The sequence below is a fragment of the Colobus angolensis genome, unplaced genomic scaffold (genome assembly GCF_000951035.1).
Source record: "Colobus angolensis palliatus isolate OR3802 unplaced genomic scaffold, Cang.pa_1.0 Scaffold432, whole genome shotgun sequence".
Lineage (NCBI taxonomy): Eukaryota > Metazoa > Chordata > Mammalia > Primates > Cercopithecidae > Colobus > Colobus angolensis.
The window spans coordinates 1,560,792-1,576,194 of NW_012117733.1; the positions used below are offsets into that span (position 1 = coordinate 1,560,792).

General features: G+C 48.1%; 1 protein-coding gene across 1 annotated transcript in view; it reads left to right on the forward strand.

Annotated features, from left to right (window-relative positions):
* The window catches only part of IL15RA (interleukin 15 receptor, alpha), a 50,088-nt gene extending 41,292 nt beyond the window's left edge, over positions 1–8,796 (forward strand). Inside the window, 3 exon segments of the mRNA XM_011957082.1 lie at positions 4,757–4,832; positions 7,971–8,056; positions 8,059–8,796. Coding sequence (XP_011812472.1) covers positions 4,757–4,832; positions 7,971–8,056; positions 8,059–8,081 — 185 coding nt within the window. The 3' untranslated portion in view covers positions 8,082–8,796.
* Positions 8,797–15,403: the final 6,607 nt, after the last annotated feature.

The following is a 15,403-nucleotide window of genomic DNA, read 5'->3' on the forward strand; positions in this document are numbered from 1 at the left end:
GGAAGAGAGAGAGAGAGAAAGAAAGAAAGAAAAGGAAGGAAGGAAGGAAGGAAGGAAGGAAGGAAGGAAGGAAGGAAGGAAGGAAGGAAGGAAGGGGACAGGACCAGACGGCTGCTCAGAGTACTTGAGTTGACGCTTTTCCCTCAAAATCACCTTCATCCGATGCAGGCACTCAGGAGCTCTGGCCACAGTGACACACGGGTATTAACACCCAGTGATTGGCCTAATTGGTCAGAGTGTTGCTGAGGAACGGCTCTTCCCTGCATATGCCCAGAGGACATTTTCATCATCCATGCCAAACACTGGCCCCCGGCTGTCTCAGCCGCCTTCTCTGTCCTGGACCCAATCTGCGCACAGGCTGAAGGTGGGGGCTGGTGGGGAGATGTGGTTTTCACGGCCTCCTTTGCAGTAATCACCTTTCCCCTCTCACCTTCCTCCTCGCTTCTCCTCTGTCTCACCAGATCTCTTTCTCTTTCTTTTCCTCCAATCCGCACACCCCCCAGGAAACAATAAAAGGTGGAGGGCTTGGCAGGTAAGCTGTTAATTCACTGCCTTGGTTATTCTGGTTTCCATGTCTTCACTGGAGTTGCCCAGATGTCAGTGAGGGAGAGGCCAAGGATCTGGCGCTGAGTTCAAGTTGCTTTGTTTTATCTTTGGTTCAGGAGCCCTCTTCTCTCTTGAGTTTCATTCTGCATATGTTCTGGTCACTTAAATAGAAACGGGGAGGGATCTTCTGAAGGTAGAAGCACAGTTTATGTCATGTTGCCTTTTCCAATAAAACACCCCCCTACACCGTCAATGTGCGCCAACTCACTAGCCAACACGAAGACAGAGTTTACCCTCAGGTGCAGCATCTCCACTATGACAGATTTCCTTTTTTAGTCATAATAATGATTCATGTTAAGTCCGAAAACTCAAAATATTTTTCATTAATTTCTCGTGTTACTTCTTTTGTAACAATTTTTCTATGTTTTTGTATTTACTTACAAGTTGTTTTATTTTGTTTTTATAATTTTACTATTTATTCTGATTAGAGTGTCATTGCAAATATATGAGAAAAAAACAGACTTTAAAAAAAAAAGAAATAAAGATTATCTCGAATCCCACCATTGTATATATTCCTCAAGACTTTTCTGTGCATAGGGACATGCACATGGCTGATTGGAGATTATTGTAGGTGGTTTTTTGTTTGTTTGGTTGGTTGGTTGGTTTTTTTTGAGACAGAGTCTCTCTCTGTTACCCAGGCTGGAGTGCAATGACGCTCACTGCAACCTCTGCTTCCCTGGTTCAAGCGATTCTCCTGCCTCAGCCCCACAACTAGCTGGAATTACAGGCGCCCATCACCACGCCTGGCTAATTTTTATATTTTTAGAAGAGACAGGGTTTCATCATGTTGGCCAGGCTAGTCTCAAACTCCTGACCTCAGGTGATCTGCCCACCTCAGTCTCCCAAAGTGCTAGGATTACAAGTGTGAACCACTGCACTCAGCCTATTGTGGGTTGTATTTTGTGTTTGTTTGTTTGTTTGTTTGTTTGTTTTGTTTGTTTTTTGAGACGGACTATTGCTCTGTCACCCAGGCTGCAGTGCAGTGTGCGATCTCGGCTCACTGCAACCTCCACCACCCGGGTCCAAGGAATTCACCTGTCTCAGCCTCCCAAGTAGCTGGGACTACAGGTGCACGCCACCATGCCCTGCTAATTTTTGTATTTTTAGCAGAGACAGGGTTTCTGGTCAGGCTGGTCTGGAACTCCTGACCTCAGGTGATTCACCTGCCTCAGCCTTCCAAAGTGCTGGGATTATAGGTGTGAGCCACTGAGCCCAGCCTGCAGGTTCATTTTTATCTCAACATCTTTTTCACTCAAGATGTTGCAGACATCTTTCCATGTCAATAAATGCAGATCTATTTTATAATTTTTAATAGTTGAATAGTATTCCATCATATGGGCATACCACATTTTATTTAACTAATTGTCTGTTGATAAGAGATTCAGATTAATGTCTTGAAAATTATTTTAGCCCGGGCATGGTGGCTCACACCTGTAATCCCAGCACTTTGGGAGGCCGAGGGGGGCGGATCACTTGAAGTCAGCAGTTTGAGACCAGCCTGGCCGACGTGGTGAAACCTCTTCTCTACTAAAAATACAAAAATTAGCTGGGCTTGGTGGTGAGTGCCTGTAATCCCAGCTACTCGGGAGGCTGAGGCAGGAAAATCACTTGAACCTGGAAGGCGGAGGTTGAAGTGAGCCAAGATCATGCCGTTGCACTCTAGCTTGGGTGACAGAGCAAGACTCCATCTCAAAAAAAAAAAAGAAAAGAAAAGAAAATTAGTTTAAACAATACTTGAGTGAATACCCCTGTATTTGTCTATTCCCTAAGAGTAAATTCTAGTCGAACTAGACAGTCAAAGAGTGTGCACTTCTCAACTGCCTTTGGGAAAGATGGCATGAGTTTACACTCCCAGCCACAGGGCTCTGAGTGTCCCTACACCCGTATACTCAGATGTTTTGCAGTAGAGTTGTATTGGAAGGCCAAGCTCTGGGAGGTTTACTTTGGTATATGGGCGTGGCCTGGAGGTCATGCAACAAAGGCCCTCAAAGCCCCCAGGGTCCATGAGACGTGTGGCCCATGGTCTTCAGTGAGCGGCAGCCACTGCTCCAGATCTCAGTGCCATCGTCTTGCATGCAGAGCACTGGGTGATGTTTTTTCAGGGAAATTCACAATAGTCAGGCTCATTGGTCAAACCTGCACGTGCATTTTGTTTGTTTTTGTTTTTGTCTTTAGAGACAGAGTCTTGCTGTCGCCCAGGCTGGAGTACAGTGGCGTGATCACAGCTTACTGCAGCGCCAGACTCCTGGGCTCAAACAATTCTCCCACCTTAGTCTCCCAGACAGCTTGGACTACAGGTGTGTGCCATCATGCCCAGCTAATTTTTTGTAGAGATGGGGGTCTTGATATGTTGCCTAGGCTGGTCTTGAACTCCTGGCCTCGAGCGTTCCTCTCCACTAAGCCTCCCAAAGCACTGGGGTTACAGGAATGAGCCACTGCACCAAGCCTGCAACTGTTTTTAACAATAGTTCTGTTCCCCTGCCCTCTGACTAAGCCCCCTAGCTCACACAGAAAGACCCCCTTCTTCCTATGCTATCTGATAAACTTCAGGTGACACCTGTCAGTGCCCCAAGCTGTTCGTTTTAACTCATTCAAAATGGTCCCAAATCCTAACCTCCTCTTATATATAACATCTCTCAAAAGACCTCTTCTTTCTCCTTACTGCTCTTTCTCTGCCATCAAAAGCTGCAGGTGGCCAGGATCCATGGCTCACGCCTGTAATCCCAGCGCTTTGGGAGGCCAAGGCGGGCCTGAGGTCAGGAGTTCGAGACCAGCCTGGCCAACATAGCAAAACCCCGTCTCTACCAAAAATACAAAAATTAGCCAGGTGTGGTGGCAGGTGCCTGAAATCCCAGCTACTTGGGAGGCTGAGGCAGGAGAATCATTTAAACCTGGGAGGGAGAGATTGCAGTGAGCCAACATCGAGCCACTGTACTCCAGTCTGGGCAACACAGCGAGATTCCATCTCAAAAAAAAAAAAAGAAAGAAAGAAAGAAAGAAAAAGAAAAAAGAAAGAAAAGAAAAAGTTGGCTGGGCACAGTGGTTCATGCCTGTAATCCCAACACTTTGGGAGGCTGCGGCAGGTGGATCACAAGGTCAGGAGTTCAAGACCAGCCTGCCCAACATAGTGAAACCCCGTCTCTACTAAAAATACAAAAATTAGCCAGGCATACTGGCACGTGCCTGTAGTCCCAGCTACTCGGGAGGCTGAGGCAGGAGAATCGCTTGAACCTAGAGCTGGAGGTTGCAGTGAGCCGAGATCACACCACTGCACTCCAGCTTTGGCAACAGAGTGACACTTCATCTCAAAAAATAAAAACTAAAAAACTAAAACAAAGTTGTAGGTAGACTGGATGCAGCGGCTCACCTGCATAATCCCAGCACTTTGGGAGGCTGAGGCAGGTGGTTCAATTGAGGTCAGGCGTTTGAGATTAGCCTGGCCAACATGGTGAAACCCTGTCTCTACTGAAAATGCAAAAAATTAGCCAGGTGTAGTGGTGTGTGCCTGTAATCCCAGCTACTCAGAAGGCTGAGGCAGGAGAATCACTTGAGTCCAGGAGGCAGAGGTTGCAATGAGCCGAGATAGTGCCTCTGCACTCCAGCCTGGGTGACAGAGGGAAACCCTGTCTCAAAAAAAGAAAAGAAAAAAAATGGCAAGTGAAAAAAAAATGAAATTGGAAGGAAAATGGCACTAGGTGCTATTGTTTCTAAACCCGTGAAGTTGAAGAAAAGGGGGCGTTGTACTGGGGACAGCAGAGGAGGGGTATCCCTGTCTGCTTTCTCAACCCTGGCTTTAGCAGCAGGAGCGCTCTCTCCTCATCCCACTCCTGGCTTTGCCCTTGAGGCTCTTACTGCTGCCTCCTGACTTGCCCCATCCCTGCCCCATCACCCCAGGCACTCTGCCCGAGAAGGACAAAGATGAGGAGCAGAGGTGGGACGACAGGGAGCTGGCACCCTCAGCAGGAAAGAGAATGTGTTTTTGCCTAGACATAGAATAGAGGGAATTGCATGGACCTTAAGAAATGTCCATAGCAGCAGGCTCCTTGGGAGGCACTTGGATCCCTCTGTAAGAACGTCCGTGGTAAAGAATTTGCAATTCATAGCAATGAATGTGCTCCTGGGTGTCTCAGCATGGTCTCCTCTCTTTCAGTGGTTATCTCCACATCCACCGTCCTGCTGTGTGGACTGAGCGCTGTGTCTCTCCTGGCATGCTACATCAAGTCAAGGTGAGTTGCAGTGGATACTCCCTCTGCAAGAGGAAGTATTCCCCCAAGAGAAAAGAGCTGCACCTGGCGGGGCGCGGTGGCTCACGCCTGGAATCCCAGCACTTTGGGAGGCTGAGGCGGGTGGATCACTTGAGGTCAGGAGTTTGAGACCAGCCTTTCTAATGTGGTGAAACCTTGTCTCTACTAAAAACACAAAAACTAGCTAAGCGTGGTGGTGCACACCTGTAATCCCAGCTACTTGGGAGGCTGAGGCAGGAGAATTGCTTGAACCTGGGAGGCAGAGGTTGCAGTGAGCCAAGATTGCGCCACTGCACTCCAGCCTGGGCAACAGAGCAAGACTTTGTTTCAAAAAAAAGAAAAAGAAAAGAGCTGCACCATAGTGATTCCAGAATGCCCCCTCCCAAGAAAGACCCCTTTCCTGGCCATTGGCTATCACACACCCCTTCCGTAGGGGCCAACGAGTGCCAGAGCCGAGGGGCAGTGAGCTAGCCCCAAGCCCAAGTGCCCCCTACCCCTGCCCATAGTAGAAATGGGGCAGCCAGAGAAAGTGCACCGGGTGGCCAACGCATGCAGTCCTATCCGTTCTTCTCGTGATATCCCCGTGAATATATTCTTGAAGGTCCTCATTGAATAGGGATATGCCTTCTTATAAATATACTCATTCATGTTAGCCTTAATTTTGTGTTCCTGATCATTGAAATTCTGTGTCTCAGCATTTCTGGCAAAAAACGTTTCTGCCACTTGCTGACTTCTTAAATTTTTCTCATTTTCCTAATCTTTAGGCAGTGTTATTATTCTTTGATTAAAGCCTCAAATGGCATTCTGGCCTTAATTTTGTGCTTCTATCAATTAATAACCAGTATTCCAGCATTCCATACTGATACAGATTTCAGATTTGTCCAAACTAAACTTTTAGTTACTATTAATAGTTATAAAACGTTCTTTTCTAAATGTGATATCAATATAAAAATTATGTGACCCTTTGAGCCTACTTTTGACAAAATGAACATTCCATGAAATGCTATCATAAAGTCACAATGAAAACCAGTATCTAAAATTTCACATAAATCTTCAAAAACTGGCCAGGTGCGGTGGCTCACGTCTGTAATCCCAGCACTTTGGGAGGCTGAGGCGGGTGGATCATGAGGTCAGGAGATCGAGACCATCCTGGCTAACATGGTGAAACCCCGTCTCTACTAAAAATACAAAAAAAATTAGCCAAGCGTGGTGGCGGGCATCTGTAGTCCCAGCTACTTGGGAGACTGAGGCAGGAGAATGGCATGATCCTGGGAGGCGGAGCTTGCAGTGAGCCAAGATCACGCCACTGCGCTCCAGCCTGAGCAACAGAGCGAGACTCCCTCTCACAAAAAAAAAAAAAAAAATTCTTCAAAAGCTGTGAATACCATCCCAACCAATAAAAATGCCATAAACCTCATAGACAGTTGAGAAATTAACAAACATTGATGTCACTCAAAAATTTGTCCAAAGAATTCAAAAAATGAAAAATGCTGACAAACCAGAAAATGACTTTTAAAATAATTTTCAAAATATCATTATTAATAACTACAGAATTTCCATATAAAATGCTGAATCTGGAGTGATATTTTTAACAGGTTATAATGAATAAATATATTCACTGAATATATGTTTAAATGTATATACCACCTTTTTATTAATATTACATTAAAATATATTCTTAAAAAGGATTTGTAAATTTGGTATATACAGCCAATAAATATGTTCATAAGAGGAAAATAGCAATATTTACTGGCTATATGGAAGATATTTCAGTTGGGCATAGTGGCTTATGCCTGTAATCCCAGCACTTTGGGAGGCTGAGGTGGAAGGATTACTTGAGCCCAGCAGTTTGAGACCAGCCTGGACAACATAGTGAGACCCCATCCTCACACACAAAAAATTTTTTTCATTTTTAAAAACCTCAAAAAGTAAAATAAACATATCTTTAGGAAGAATTGGTATGGTCGGGCATAGTGGCTCACACCTGTAATCCTAGCACTTTGGGAGGCTGAAGTGGATGGATCGCTTTTTTTGCAACCAGCCTGGCCAACATGGTGAAACCTGATCTTGACAAAAAATACAAAAAGTTAGCTGGGCGTGGTTGTCTGCAGAGGTTGCAGCAAGCCGGCATCACACCACTGCACTCTAGCCTGGGAGACAGAGTGAGACCCTGTCTCAGAAAAAAAAAAAGAAGAAGGAAAAGAAGAATTGATAAATTTGATAAATTACTTGGTCATTTGGTGAACTGATGCTTTCCATAAACTTGTTTTTTGCAAATGGGTTATTAGATTTGCCATTTGACCAATTGGCTGTTAGCAAATTATTTTCAGTGAATTGACTCGCATCCTGCCTTATTTTAGCTCTCACTCCAGGGAGCTCACACTGCTTACCTTAAAATGGCCTGAAGAGTTGCTGCTCCTCCAGAGGGACGTTTCACCTGCCCCAGGAGAAGGTGCCGGCCAGATGCCCAGGGCGTCAGCACCCAGTGTCCTGCCTCCCCTGTGCTTGTCATTCAGGAGCTGATTGACTTATGTATTTCTTTATTTATTTCACACATACTAAGTGCTAAGAACTGTTTTTAAAAGCTTCATGAATATTAAATCACTTTTTTCAAGATGATCAAGTCTGGTTTGGCCAGGCTCCCAGTCACTCTCTCCTTTTCTTATTCCTGCCATTTGAACGGCTTTTTGGCAGAGGACTGGCAAAGCGTGGGGTGAGCGCGGGGTGGCGTGAGTTGCTCCAACAGCTTTTGGTGGATCTTAGGTGGATGGGGAGGTTGGAAATACCTGGAGAGGATTTATTATTCTCATCATATTGCCCTGGTTGGTCTTCAACTCCTGGGCTCAAGCGATCCTCCCACCTCAACCCCCTAAAGTGCTGGGATTACAGGCATGCGCCACCACAACTGGCCCCTAGATAGGATTTAATACTCTCTGTAGAGGTAGGCATTCTAGGTTCTCTCCATCTCTGAGGACTACGTGCTCTCTGTCTGACTCCTGCGGCAGGGCCTCTGTCTGCTCCTGCCATCCCCCAGTGCTGGACATGCTCAGTGGGAAGCGACTGTTGATTTGAGGGCAACCCCCTCCTCTTTTCAAAACCTATGAACCACCTGCTTTGCAGGCAAACTCCCCCGCCGGCCAGCATTGAAATGGAAGCCATGGAGGCTCTGCCGGTGACCGGGGAGACCAGCAGCAGAGATGAAGACTTGGAAACTGCTCTCACGGCCTCTGAAACTCGAGGAAACCAGCCCAGCTACGCCCGGAGTGAAGGCGCCTATCTGCTTTAGCTAAAGATGACTGAGAAGAAGTGCAAGGAGGTGGGCTCCAGGAGCAAGCCCACCAGGCCTCTCAGACATCCCAGCAGGATCTCATGGACTGCCGGGTTGGCGCTTCCTGCGCGGGGAAGCAGGTTCTCCGCATTCCCATGGGCACCACCGGCCTGCCTCGGATCCAGGGCCCAGGTTCCCTGGAGAGACCAAAGGCTTCTGGGCAAGGTTTTTATTTTATTACAGTATGAACTGTCTGGAATACTTGTGGTAATGAAATAAAAACCCTGCCCCGAACCTTCCGTCCCTCATCCTGACTTGCAGTTCACGGAGAAAAGTGACATACCTGAAGCTCTCTGTCAATTACAAGGCTCCTCCTGGCATGGGAGGTGTCTACAAGGAAGATACCAGCATTGGGGCTTCTAGCCACCCTGTCTCCAGCTGCTCTGCACACACAGACAGGGACCCGGGAAAGGTGGGAGAGATGCGGAGCCAAGCGAATCCTCTCCATCAAAGGATTCACAAAGAAGAAAACTCAACTCAGTGCCATTTTACATATATATGTGTTTATATTTATACTTCCTTGTCTATTATAGCTACACATTATATATGATTTGTATTTTGACATTGTACCTTGTATAAACAAAATAAAACGTCTATTTTCAATATTTTTAAAATGCACTAAAAGAATCACGAAGGAGAAATGTTCCACACCAAGAAGAAGAAAGAGTAGGAAGGCAGAGTCTGAGGTGACTGAGTTCAGATGTTCTTCCCAGAAGGAGAAAAAGCCTTGCCTAAAGCTGGCTCTGGTCACGGTTTTGGGGAATTTCCCACAATTCCATGAGAAGCAGCATTATCTAATCAACACGGTGGCAAGTCCGGGCTCAGCTCGGCAATGGTTTACACATCGTCTCTTCCCTTCTTCTTCTCTTACTTTCTTTGCTGTTTTTGACATTTATTTCTAAAATCATGGGCCTAATCCCACCTCCTCATTTTATAGATGAGAAAATTGAGGACTGGAGAAGTTGTTCTGCCCACAGCCACGAAGCTCAGTTAATGCTAGAGCTGGATCAGTGCAGGAGCTGGGACACTGGGCCCAGTGACTCACACCTATGATCCCAGCACTCTGGGAGGCCGAGGCAGGAGGACTGACTGAGCCCAGGAGTTCAAGAACAGCCTGGGCAACATAGTGAGACCCCATCTCTACAGAAATTTTTTTTTCTTGAAACAGTGTTGCTCTGTCACCCAGGCTGGAGTGCAATGGCGAGATCTCAGCTCACTGCTGCCTCCACCTCCCAGGTTCAAGCAGTTCTCCTACCTCAGCCTCCCAAGTAGCTGGAACGACAGGCATGCGCCACCACACCCTGCTAATATTTATATTTTTTTAGTAGAGACAGGGTTTTGCTATGTTAGCCAGACTGGTCTCAAACTCCTGATCTCAAGTGATTCACTCACCTCAGCCTCCCAAATTACTGGGATTACAGGCGTGAGCCACGACGCCCAGGCAAAAATTTTTAAAAAACAAAAGTAATAGGGAGTGTAGGTGGGGTAGGAGGGGAGCAGTCCTGGTTGAAAACCAGCCACCAACTACCCCTTGTACAGCCAAGGGGAGGAGGGAGCCACTGTGGGCATTTGGGGGATGGGGCATGGGCATAGTGCCCAATCCACACACCATCAGACATTCTCAAAGTGCCATTTTTCACTGACTTCTCTTTGTGTGGGGGAGGGGACATAGTCTCACTGTGTCACCTAGGCTGGAGTGCAGCGGTGCGATCTTGGCTCACCACAATCTCCGCAGCAAGCAATTCTCATGCCTCAGCCTCTGGAGTAGCTGGGACTACAGGCGCACACCACCATGCCTGGCTAGTTTTTGTATTTTTAGTAGAGCCGGGGTTTCACCATGATGGCCAGGCTGGTCTCGAACTTGTGAGCCCAAGCAGTCTGCCTGCCTCGGCCTCCCAAAGTGCTGGGATTACAGGCGTGAGCCACCACACCTGACCTTCAGTCCCCATGTCTTCAGCTGCCACAAATCTAAATGGTTCACATCTCCCACTCTTCCCTCATTCCCTGCCCTGCACGTTTACCTTGAAGAAAATGGATTGCTCTTCGCCTTTTATATTTTGCCTTGATTTTCCTTGATCAAGAAATAAGACTTTTTTTTTGAGACAGAGTCTTGCTCTGCTGTCCAGGCTGGAGTGCAATGGTGCAATCTCAGCTTACTGCAACATCCACCTCCTGGGTTCAAGTGATCCTCCTGCCTCAGCCTCCCAAGTAGCTGTGATTACAAGCGTGCACCACCACACCTGGCTAATTTTTGTATTTTTGGCGGAGACAGCATTTCACCATGTTGACCAGGCTGGTCTCGAACTCAGGTGATCCACCTGCCTTGGCCTCCCAAAGTGCTGGGGTTACAGGCTTGAGCCACCGCACCTGGCCAAGAAATAAGACTCTTAATTTTCCCCTTTTCATTTTTTTTTAACCAAGAAATAAGACTCTTAATTTTCCCCTTTCCATTTTAATTTTTTTTTAACCATTTACAACGTTCTTTATTCCCTTGTATAGATGCAGATTTCCATTTTCTTCCTGCCTGTCTAACTTTTTAAAATATATCTTGTGGTGTGACTTTCCCCGTTTAAACCCTTCTCCAGACATTAGGAAGTGGGAGAGCAGGGACCAAAAGACACAGGGAAAGACCCCTCTGTTTCTGACTTTCCACCCCTGTGTGCCACAAGGACCTCTTCCTCTTGGCTGAGGCTGCCACCTGCTGGCTCGGAATTGCACAGCGCAGAGCGCAGTCCCCGAGTCCTGCGGGTTTGCCTCACCACAGGACTGTGCTCCTTTGAGGCAGGACCAGCCCGACACGAATCACAGCCTCCCCCACACCTCACACTGCTGGGCACTAATCTAAACTCAATGTCTGCATATTTTAGGGAATACTAGGCACTATATTACCAGGGGTTTTAGTTGACACTTTACTCCCCTCAGTGACTGTAAATCCACCCATTCTAGTGGTGCTGTTCTTAGCTATTCAGGATGAAACACCCCCTCCTCTCCTGAAACCTTCCGTCCCTCATCCTGACTTGCAGTTCACAGAGGAAAGTGACATACCCGACGCTCTGTCAATTACAAGGCTAAAATGCACTAAAAGAATCACCAAGGATAGCAGGGCACGGTGGCTCATGCCTGCAATCCCAGCACTTTGGGAGACCAAGGCAGGTGGATCACTTGAACCCAGGAGTTCAAGACCAGCCTGGCCAACATAGTGAAACCCCGTCTCTACTAAAAACACAAAAATTAGCCAGGCATGGTCTTGAGCACCTGTAATCCCAGCTACTTGGGAGGCTGAGGCAGGAGAATCACTTGAACCCTGGGGGTGGAGGTTGCAGTGAGCTGAGATCACATCCCTGCACTCCAGTCTGGGTGACAGAGTGAGACTCCAATTAAAAAAAAAAAAAAAAAAAACACCAAGGAGAAATGTTCCACACAAAGGAGGAGAAAGAATGGGAATGCAGAATTCCACTGGGCCTCCTCTATCCTGTTGGGGTGCCTTATCACCCACTGACACAGAGGGGCTGACCTCCCCTCTCCCTGCTCCCGCTGTGCGTGGGCACCAGGCCTGGGCGTGGCCTCCAGGACCTCTCAGCTAGACCACAAAGCTGTTGAATACAGAGAATGAAGAGCACAGAGCTCACAGAGCAGTGCCCAGCAGTGGCCTCAGAAGCACTGACCGGCTGCTGGGCCTCCTGTTCCTGGGCTCTCCAGGCGGCTTTGGGTCCTAACCATTTTCCAGACCTAAGCCTCCCATTTCCCGGGACTCTATGAGCCCCTCATATCTTTCCAATAAATTTTTTTTCTTTATAACACATTCGGTTTTCATTACTTGTCACTGAAAAGTTCCTAGCTGATATGAAATTCGGTACCAGGAGTGGGTATTGCAAATTATGGAGAAGAGGGGAGATAAGGAATGTCTGCGGTTGGTTATCTGCCTTAGAGAGGAGAGAAAAGAGCAAATATTCTGATGATATGCAGAGACAGGGATGGAGCAGCCCAGGAAATTCGGTAATTAGTTCGCCAGGAGGTGCCTGGGATGTCATGCCCGCTGCAAGCCCGGCTCTTGGAGACTCTGTTGCTCCCATCCTGAAGTCGTATAGATGCAAGAAATCTGAGGCCATAGGCGGGTGACTGCTTTTAATGGCGCTGAAAAACTTAGAGAATAAGAAGTTCAAATCTCTAAAGTCTGAATTCAAGCCACAGACTGACACCTAAAGACTTCCTAGAACAACACAGAATTTCATCCCTTACAGATGCAAGGCCAGGATATCTGAAAACCCATCTTAAGAGTCTGAGCCTTTGGCTGGGTGCGGTGGTTCATGCCTGTAATCCAAACACTTTGGGAGGCCAAGGCAGGTGGATCGCTTGAGTCCAGGAGCTCAAGACCAGCCCAAACGACATGATGAAAACCCTGTCTCTACAAAAAGCACAAAAACTGGCCGGGCGCGGTGGCTCACGCCTGTAATTCCAGCACTTTGGGAGGCCGAGACGGGCGGATCACGAGGTCAGGAGATCGAGACCATCCTGGCTAACACGGTGAAACCCCGACTCTTCTAAAAAATACAAAAAAACTAGCCGGGCGAGGTGGCGGGCGCCTGTGGTCCCAGCTACTCGGGAGGCTGAGGCAGGAGAATGGCAAAAACCTGGGAGGCGGAGCTTGCAGTGAGCTGAGATCCGGCCACTGCACTCCAGCCTGGGCGACAGAGCGAGACTGTCTCAAAAAAACAAACAAACAAAAAAACACAAAAAACTATCCAGGTGTGCTGGCATGTGCCTGTAGTCCCAGCTACTCAAGAGGCTGAGGTGGGAGAATTGCATGAGCCCAGGAGGTAGCAGTGAGCCGAGATCATGCCATAGCACTCCAGCCCAGACGATAGAGGAGACACTGTCTTAAAAAAAAGAGTCTAAGCTGTCAAGTTGTTGAAGAACATTAGCTGAATCCATGGCCCCAGCAGGTTTCCCAGCTGGAAGGGAGAGCACTGATTGGAGAAGGGTGAGGTTCCTGTACTGGATTAAAAACGTAGGGGGACATTTGGAGGACTCATAGGATCCCCCACCCTCCCTTGCCCTCAGAAGCAGCCCTCTGTTCTGCCTGACAGTGCTGCAGTATTTCCTCCTGCTCTCAGAAGCAGCCCTCTGTTCTGCCTGACAGTGCTGCAGTATTTCCTCCTGCCCTCAGAAGCAGCCCTCTGTTCTGCCTGACAGTGCTGCAGTATTTCCTCCTGCTCAAGGGGTCATCTTGCAAAAGGAAGTCTGCTCTGCTGACGATTTTCTCCCCCTGCCCCTTCCGCATGGGGAGAAAACTTTGCCGAGAATCCAAATCAAACCCTCAGGATCCCAGGATTCATCCCATTTAGTGGGAACAACAGCTCCCAAGGCTGGGCTGGGCCCTGCTGCAAGCACCTCCACCCCCATGTCCTACCTGCGGCCTCCTCACAGGCCAAGCCCATAGCCAATACCCAATGACCCCGTCCTTCCTTCACAGTCTCCTACACCCAACTCACCTTCCAGAACCAGATCAAGTTTACCTTCTCCAAGAGCCTCTGTTTTTTCAGTTTTGAGTTTTTTTTTTTTTTTTGAGACAGAGTCTCACTCTGTTGCCCAGGCTGGAGTGCAGTGGCACGATCTTGGCTCACTGCAACCTCTGTCTCCCGAGTTCAAGCAATTCTCCTGCTTCAGCTTCCTGAGTAGCTGGGACTACAGGTGTGTGCCACCATGCCTGTCTAATTTTTGCATTTTTAGTAGAGACAGGGCTTCACCATGTTGTCCAGGCTGATCTCAAATTCCTGATCTCAAGTGATCCACCCGCCTTGGCCTCCCAAAGTGCTGGGATTACAGGTGTGAGCCACCGTGCCCAGCCCCGGAGCCTCTGCTAATGACTCAATTGTACAAAATCATTTGCCTCTGAGCCTTCATAACACTTATTATCTGCTCTATTCATGTGGCATCTGCAAAATACTATCTTTGTGCAGTGGAAAGAAGATAGAACTTAAAAGCCTGAGTGTCGAACATCCATTCTACCCTTTGCTGGCCCTGTCACTTGGAGGCACTACATGCACTGACATTGCCTCGTCTTTGCAGTGAGGATGACAACACATGCACTCCCTTCCCAGAGGTGTGTACAGGAGACCCTGGCGTCAGTCTCTCCCCTCGCTAGCCACTAGAGATCCTGACAGTGAAGCCTGGTACTAATCCTTAAGAAGCTCACAGCCTGGTCAAAAAGAGAAGCATACCAGAACAAACACGACGCAAAACCTTATGCCACAAGCTAGTAGATAATCACAAGCGCACACACTAATGGGACACGAGCCCCGTAAAGGCAGAAATGACTCCAAGCCCTGGAGGCTTGAGGAATGCAGGACATGAGCTGGAAGGATAGGTGGAATTTAACTAAATGGGCAGGGAGCATTCTAAATGGGGGAGGGATGGAGACAAAAACACAAACAGGAAATTGAGGGACATGTTCAGGAAAGACAGCATGGCCGCTGGGCAGCCAGGTCAACTGGACGCCAAGGCAGGAGTTGGCCGGGGAAGCACCGCGCCACCCCTGCACACCCTGCATCCTCAGGTCCTGGGAGGGCTGCTCAGTAACTGGAAGGAAAATGAAACTGAAAAAGAGCAAGTGTCCCGTAGGGCCGTCAGCCCCAAGTCCCCGCTCGGCAAAACCACGCCCTCCTGGTGGACACCCTCACCGTGAATATCAGTGCTTCTCTTTCAAAGCTGTGTCTTCATTCCTCTGGGCAGAGAGCCAAGAGTCCTAGTTACAGAAGTGTGTAACTGGGTGCCATGGCTCACCTGCGGTCCCAGCTACTCAGGAGTCTGAGGTGGGAGGATTGCTTGAGCCCAGGAGCGCAAGGCTGCAGTGAGCAGTGATCGTGTGACTGCACTCCAGCCTGGGCGACAGAGTGGGACTCTTGTCTGCAAAATAATTTAAAAATGGGGTGTAATCTTCAAAACCTCCTTGGAGTCAATGCCACCCAGAGGGTACTCAAATTACTGCCAGCCTCCCTGGGCTGCAGGGGCTGCGGGTGTTTTCCAGGTGTTCCGGGAAGGCTTGGTGGCTCCAGAGGCACCTGAGGGGCCAGCACAGGTGGGGAGCGGAGAAGGAACTCTGGGTGCTCATCCCCGTCCTGAGTATTCGCAGCAGCTGCATTTGTTAACTGGAAGTAAAATTAGGCCTAAAGAATTCCATGGCTAAGAACATCTGAAAGCCTTCCATGCTATTAAATATTTATTT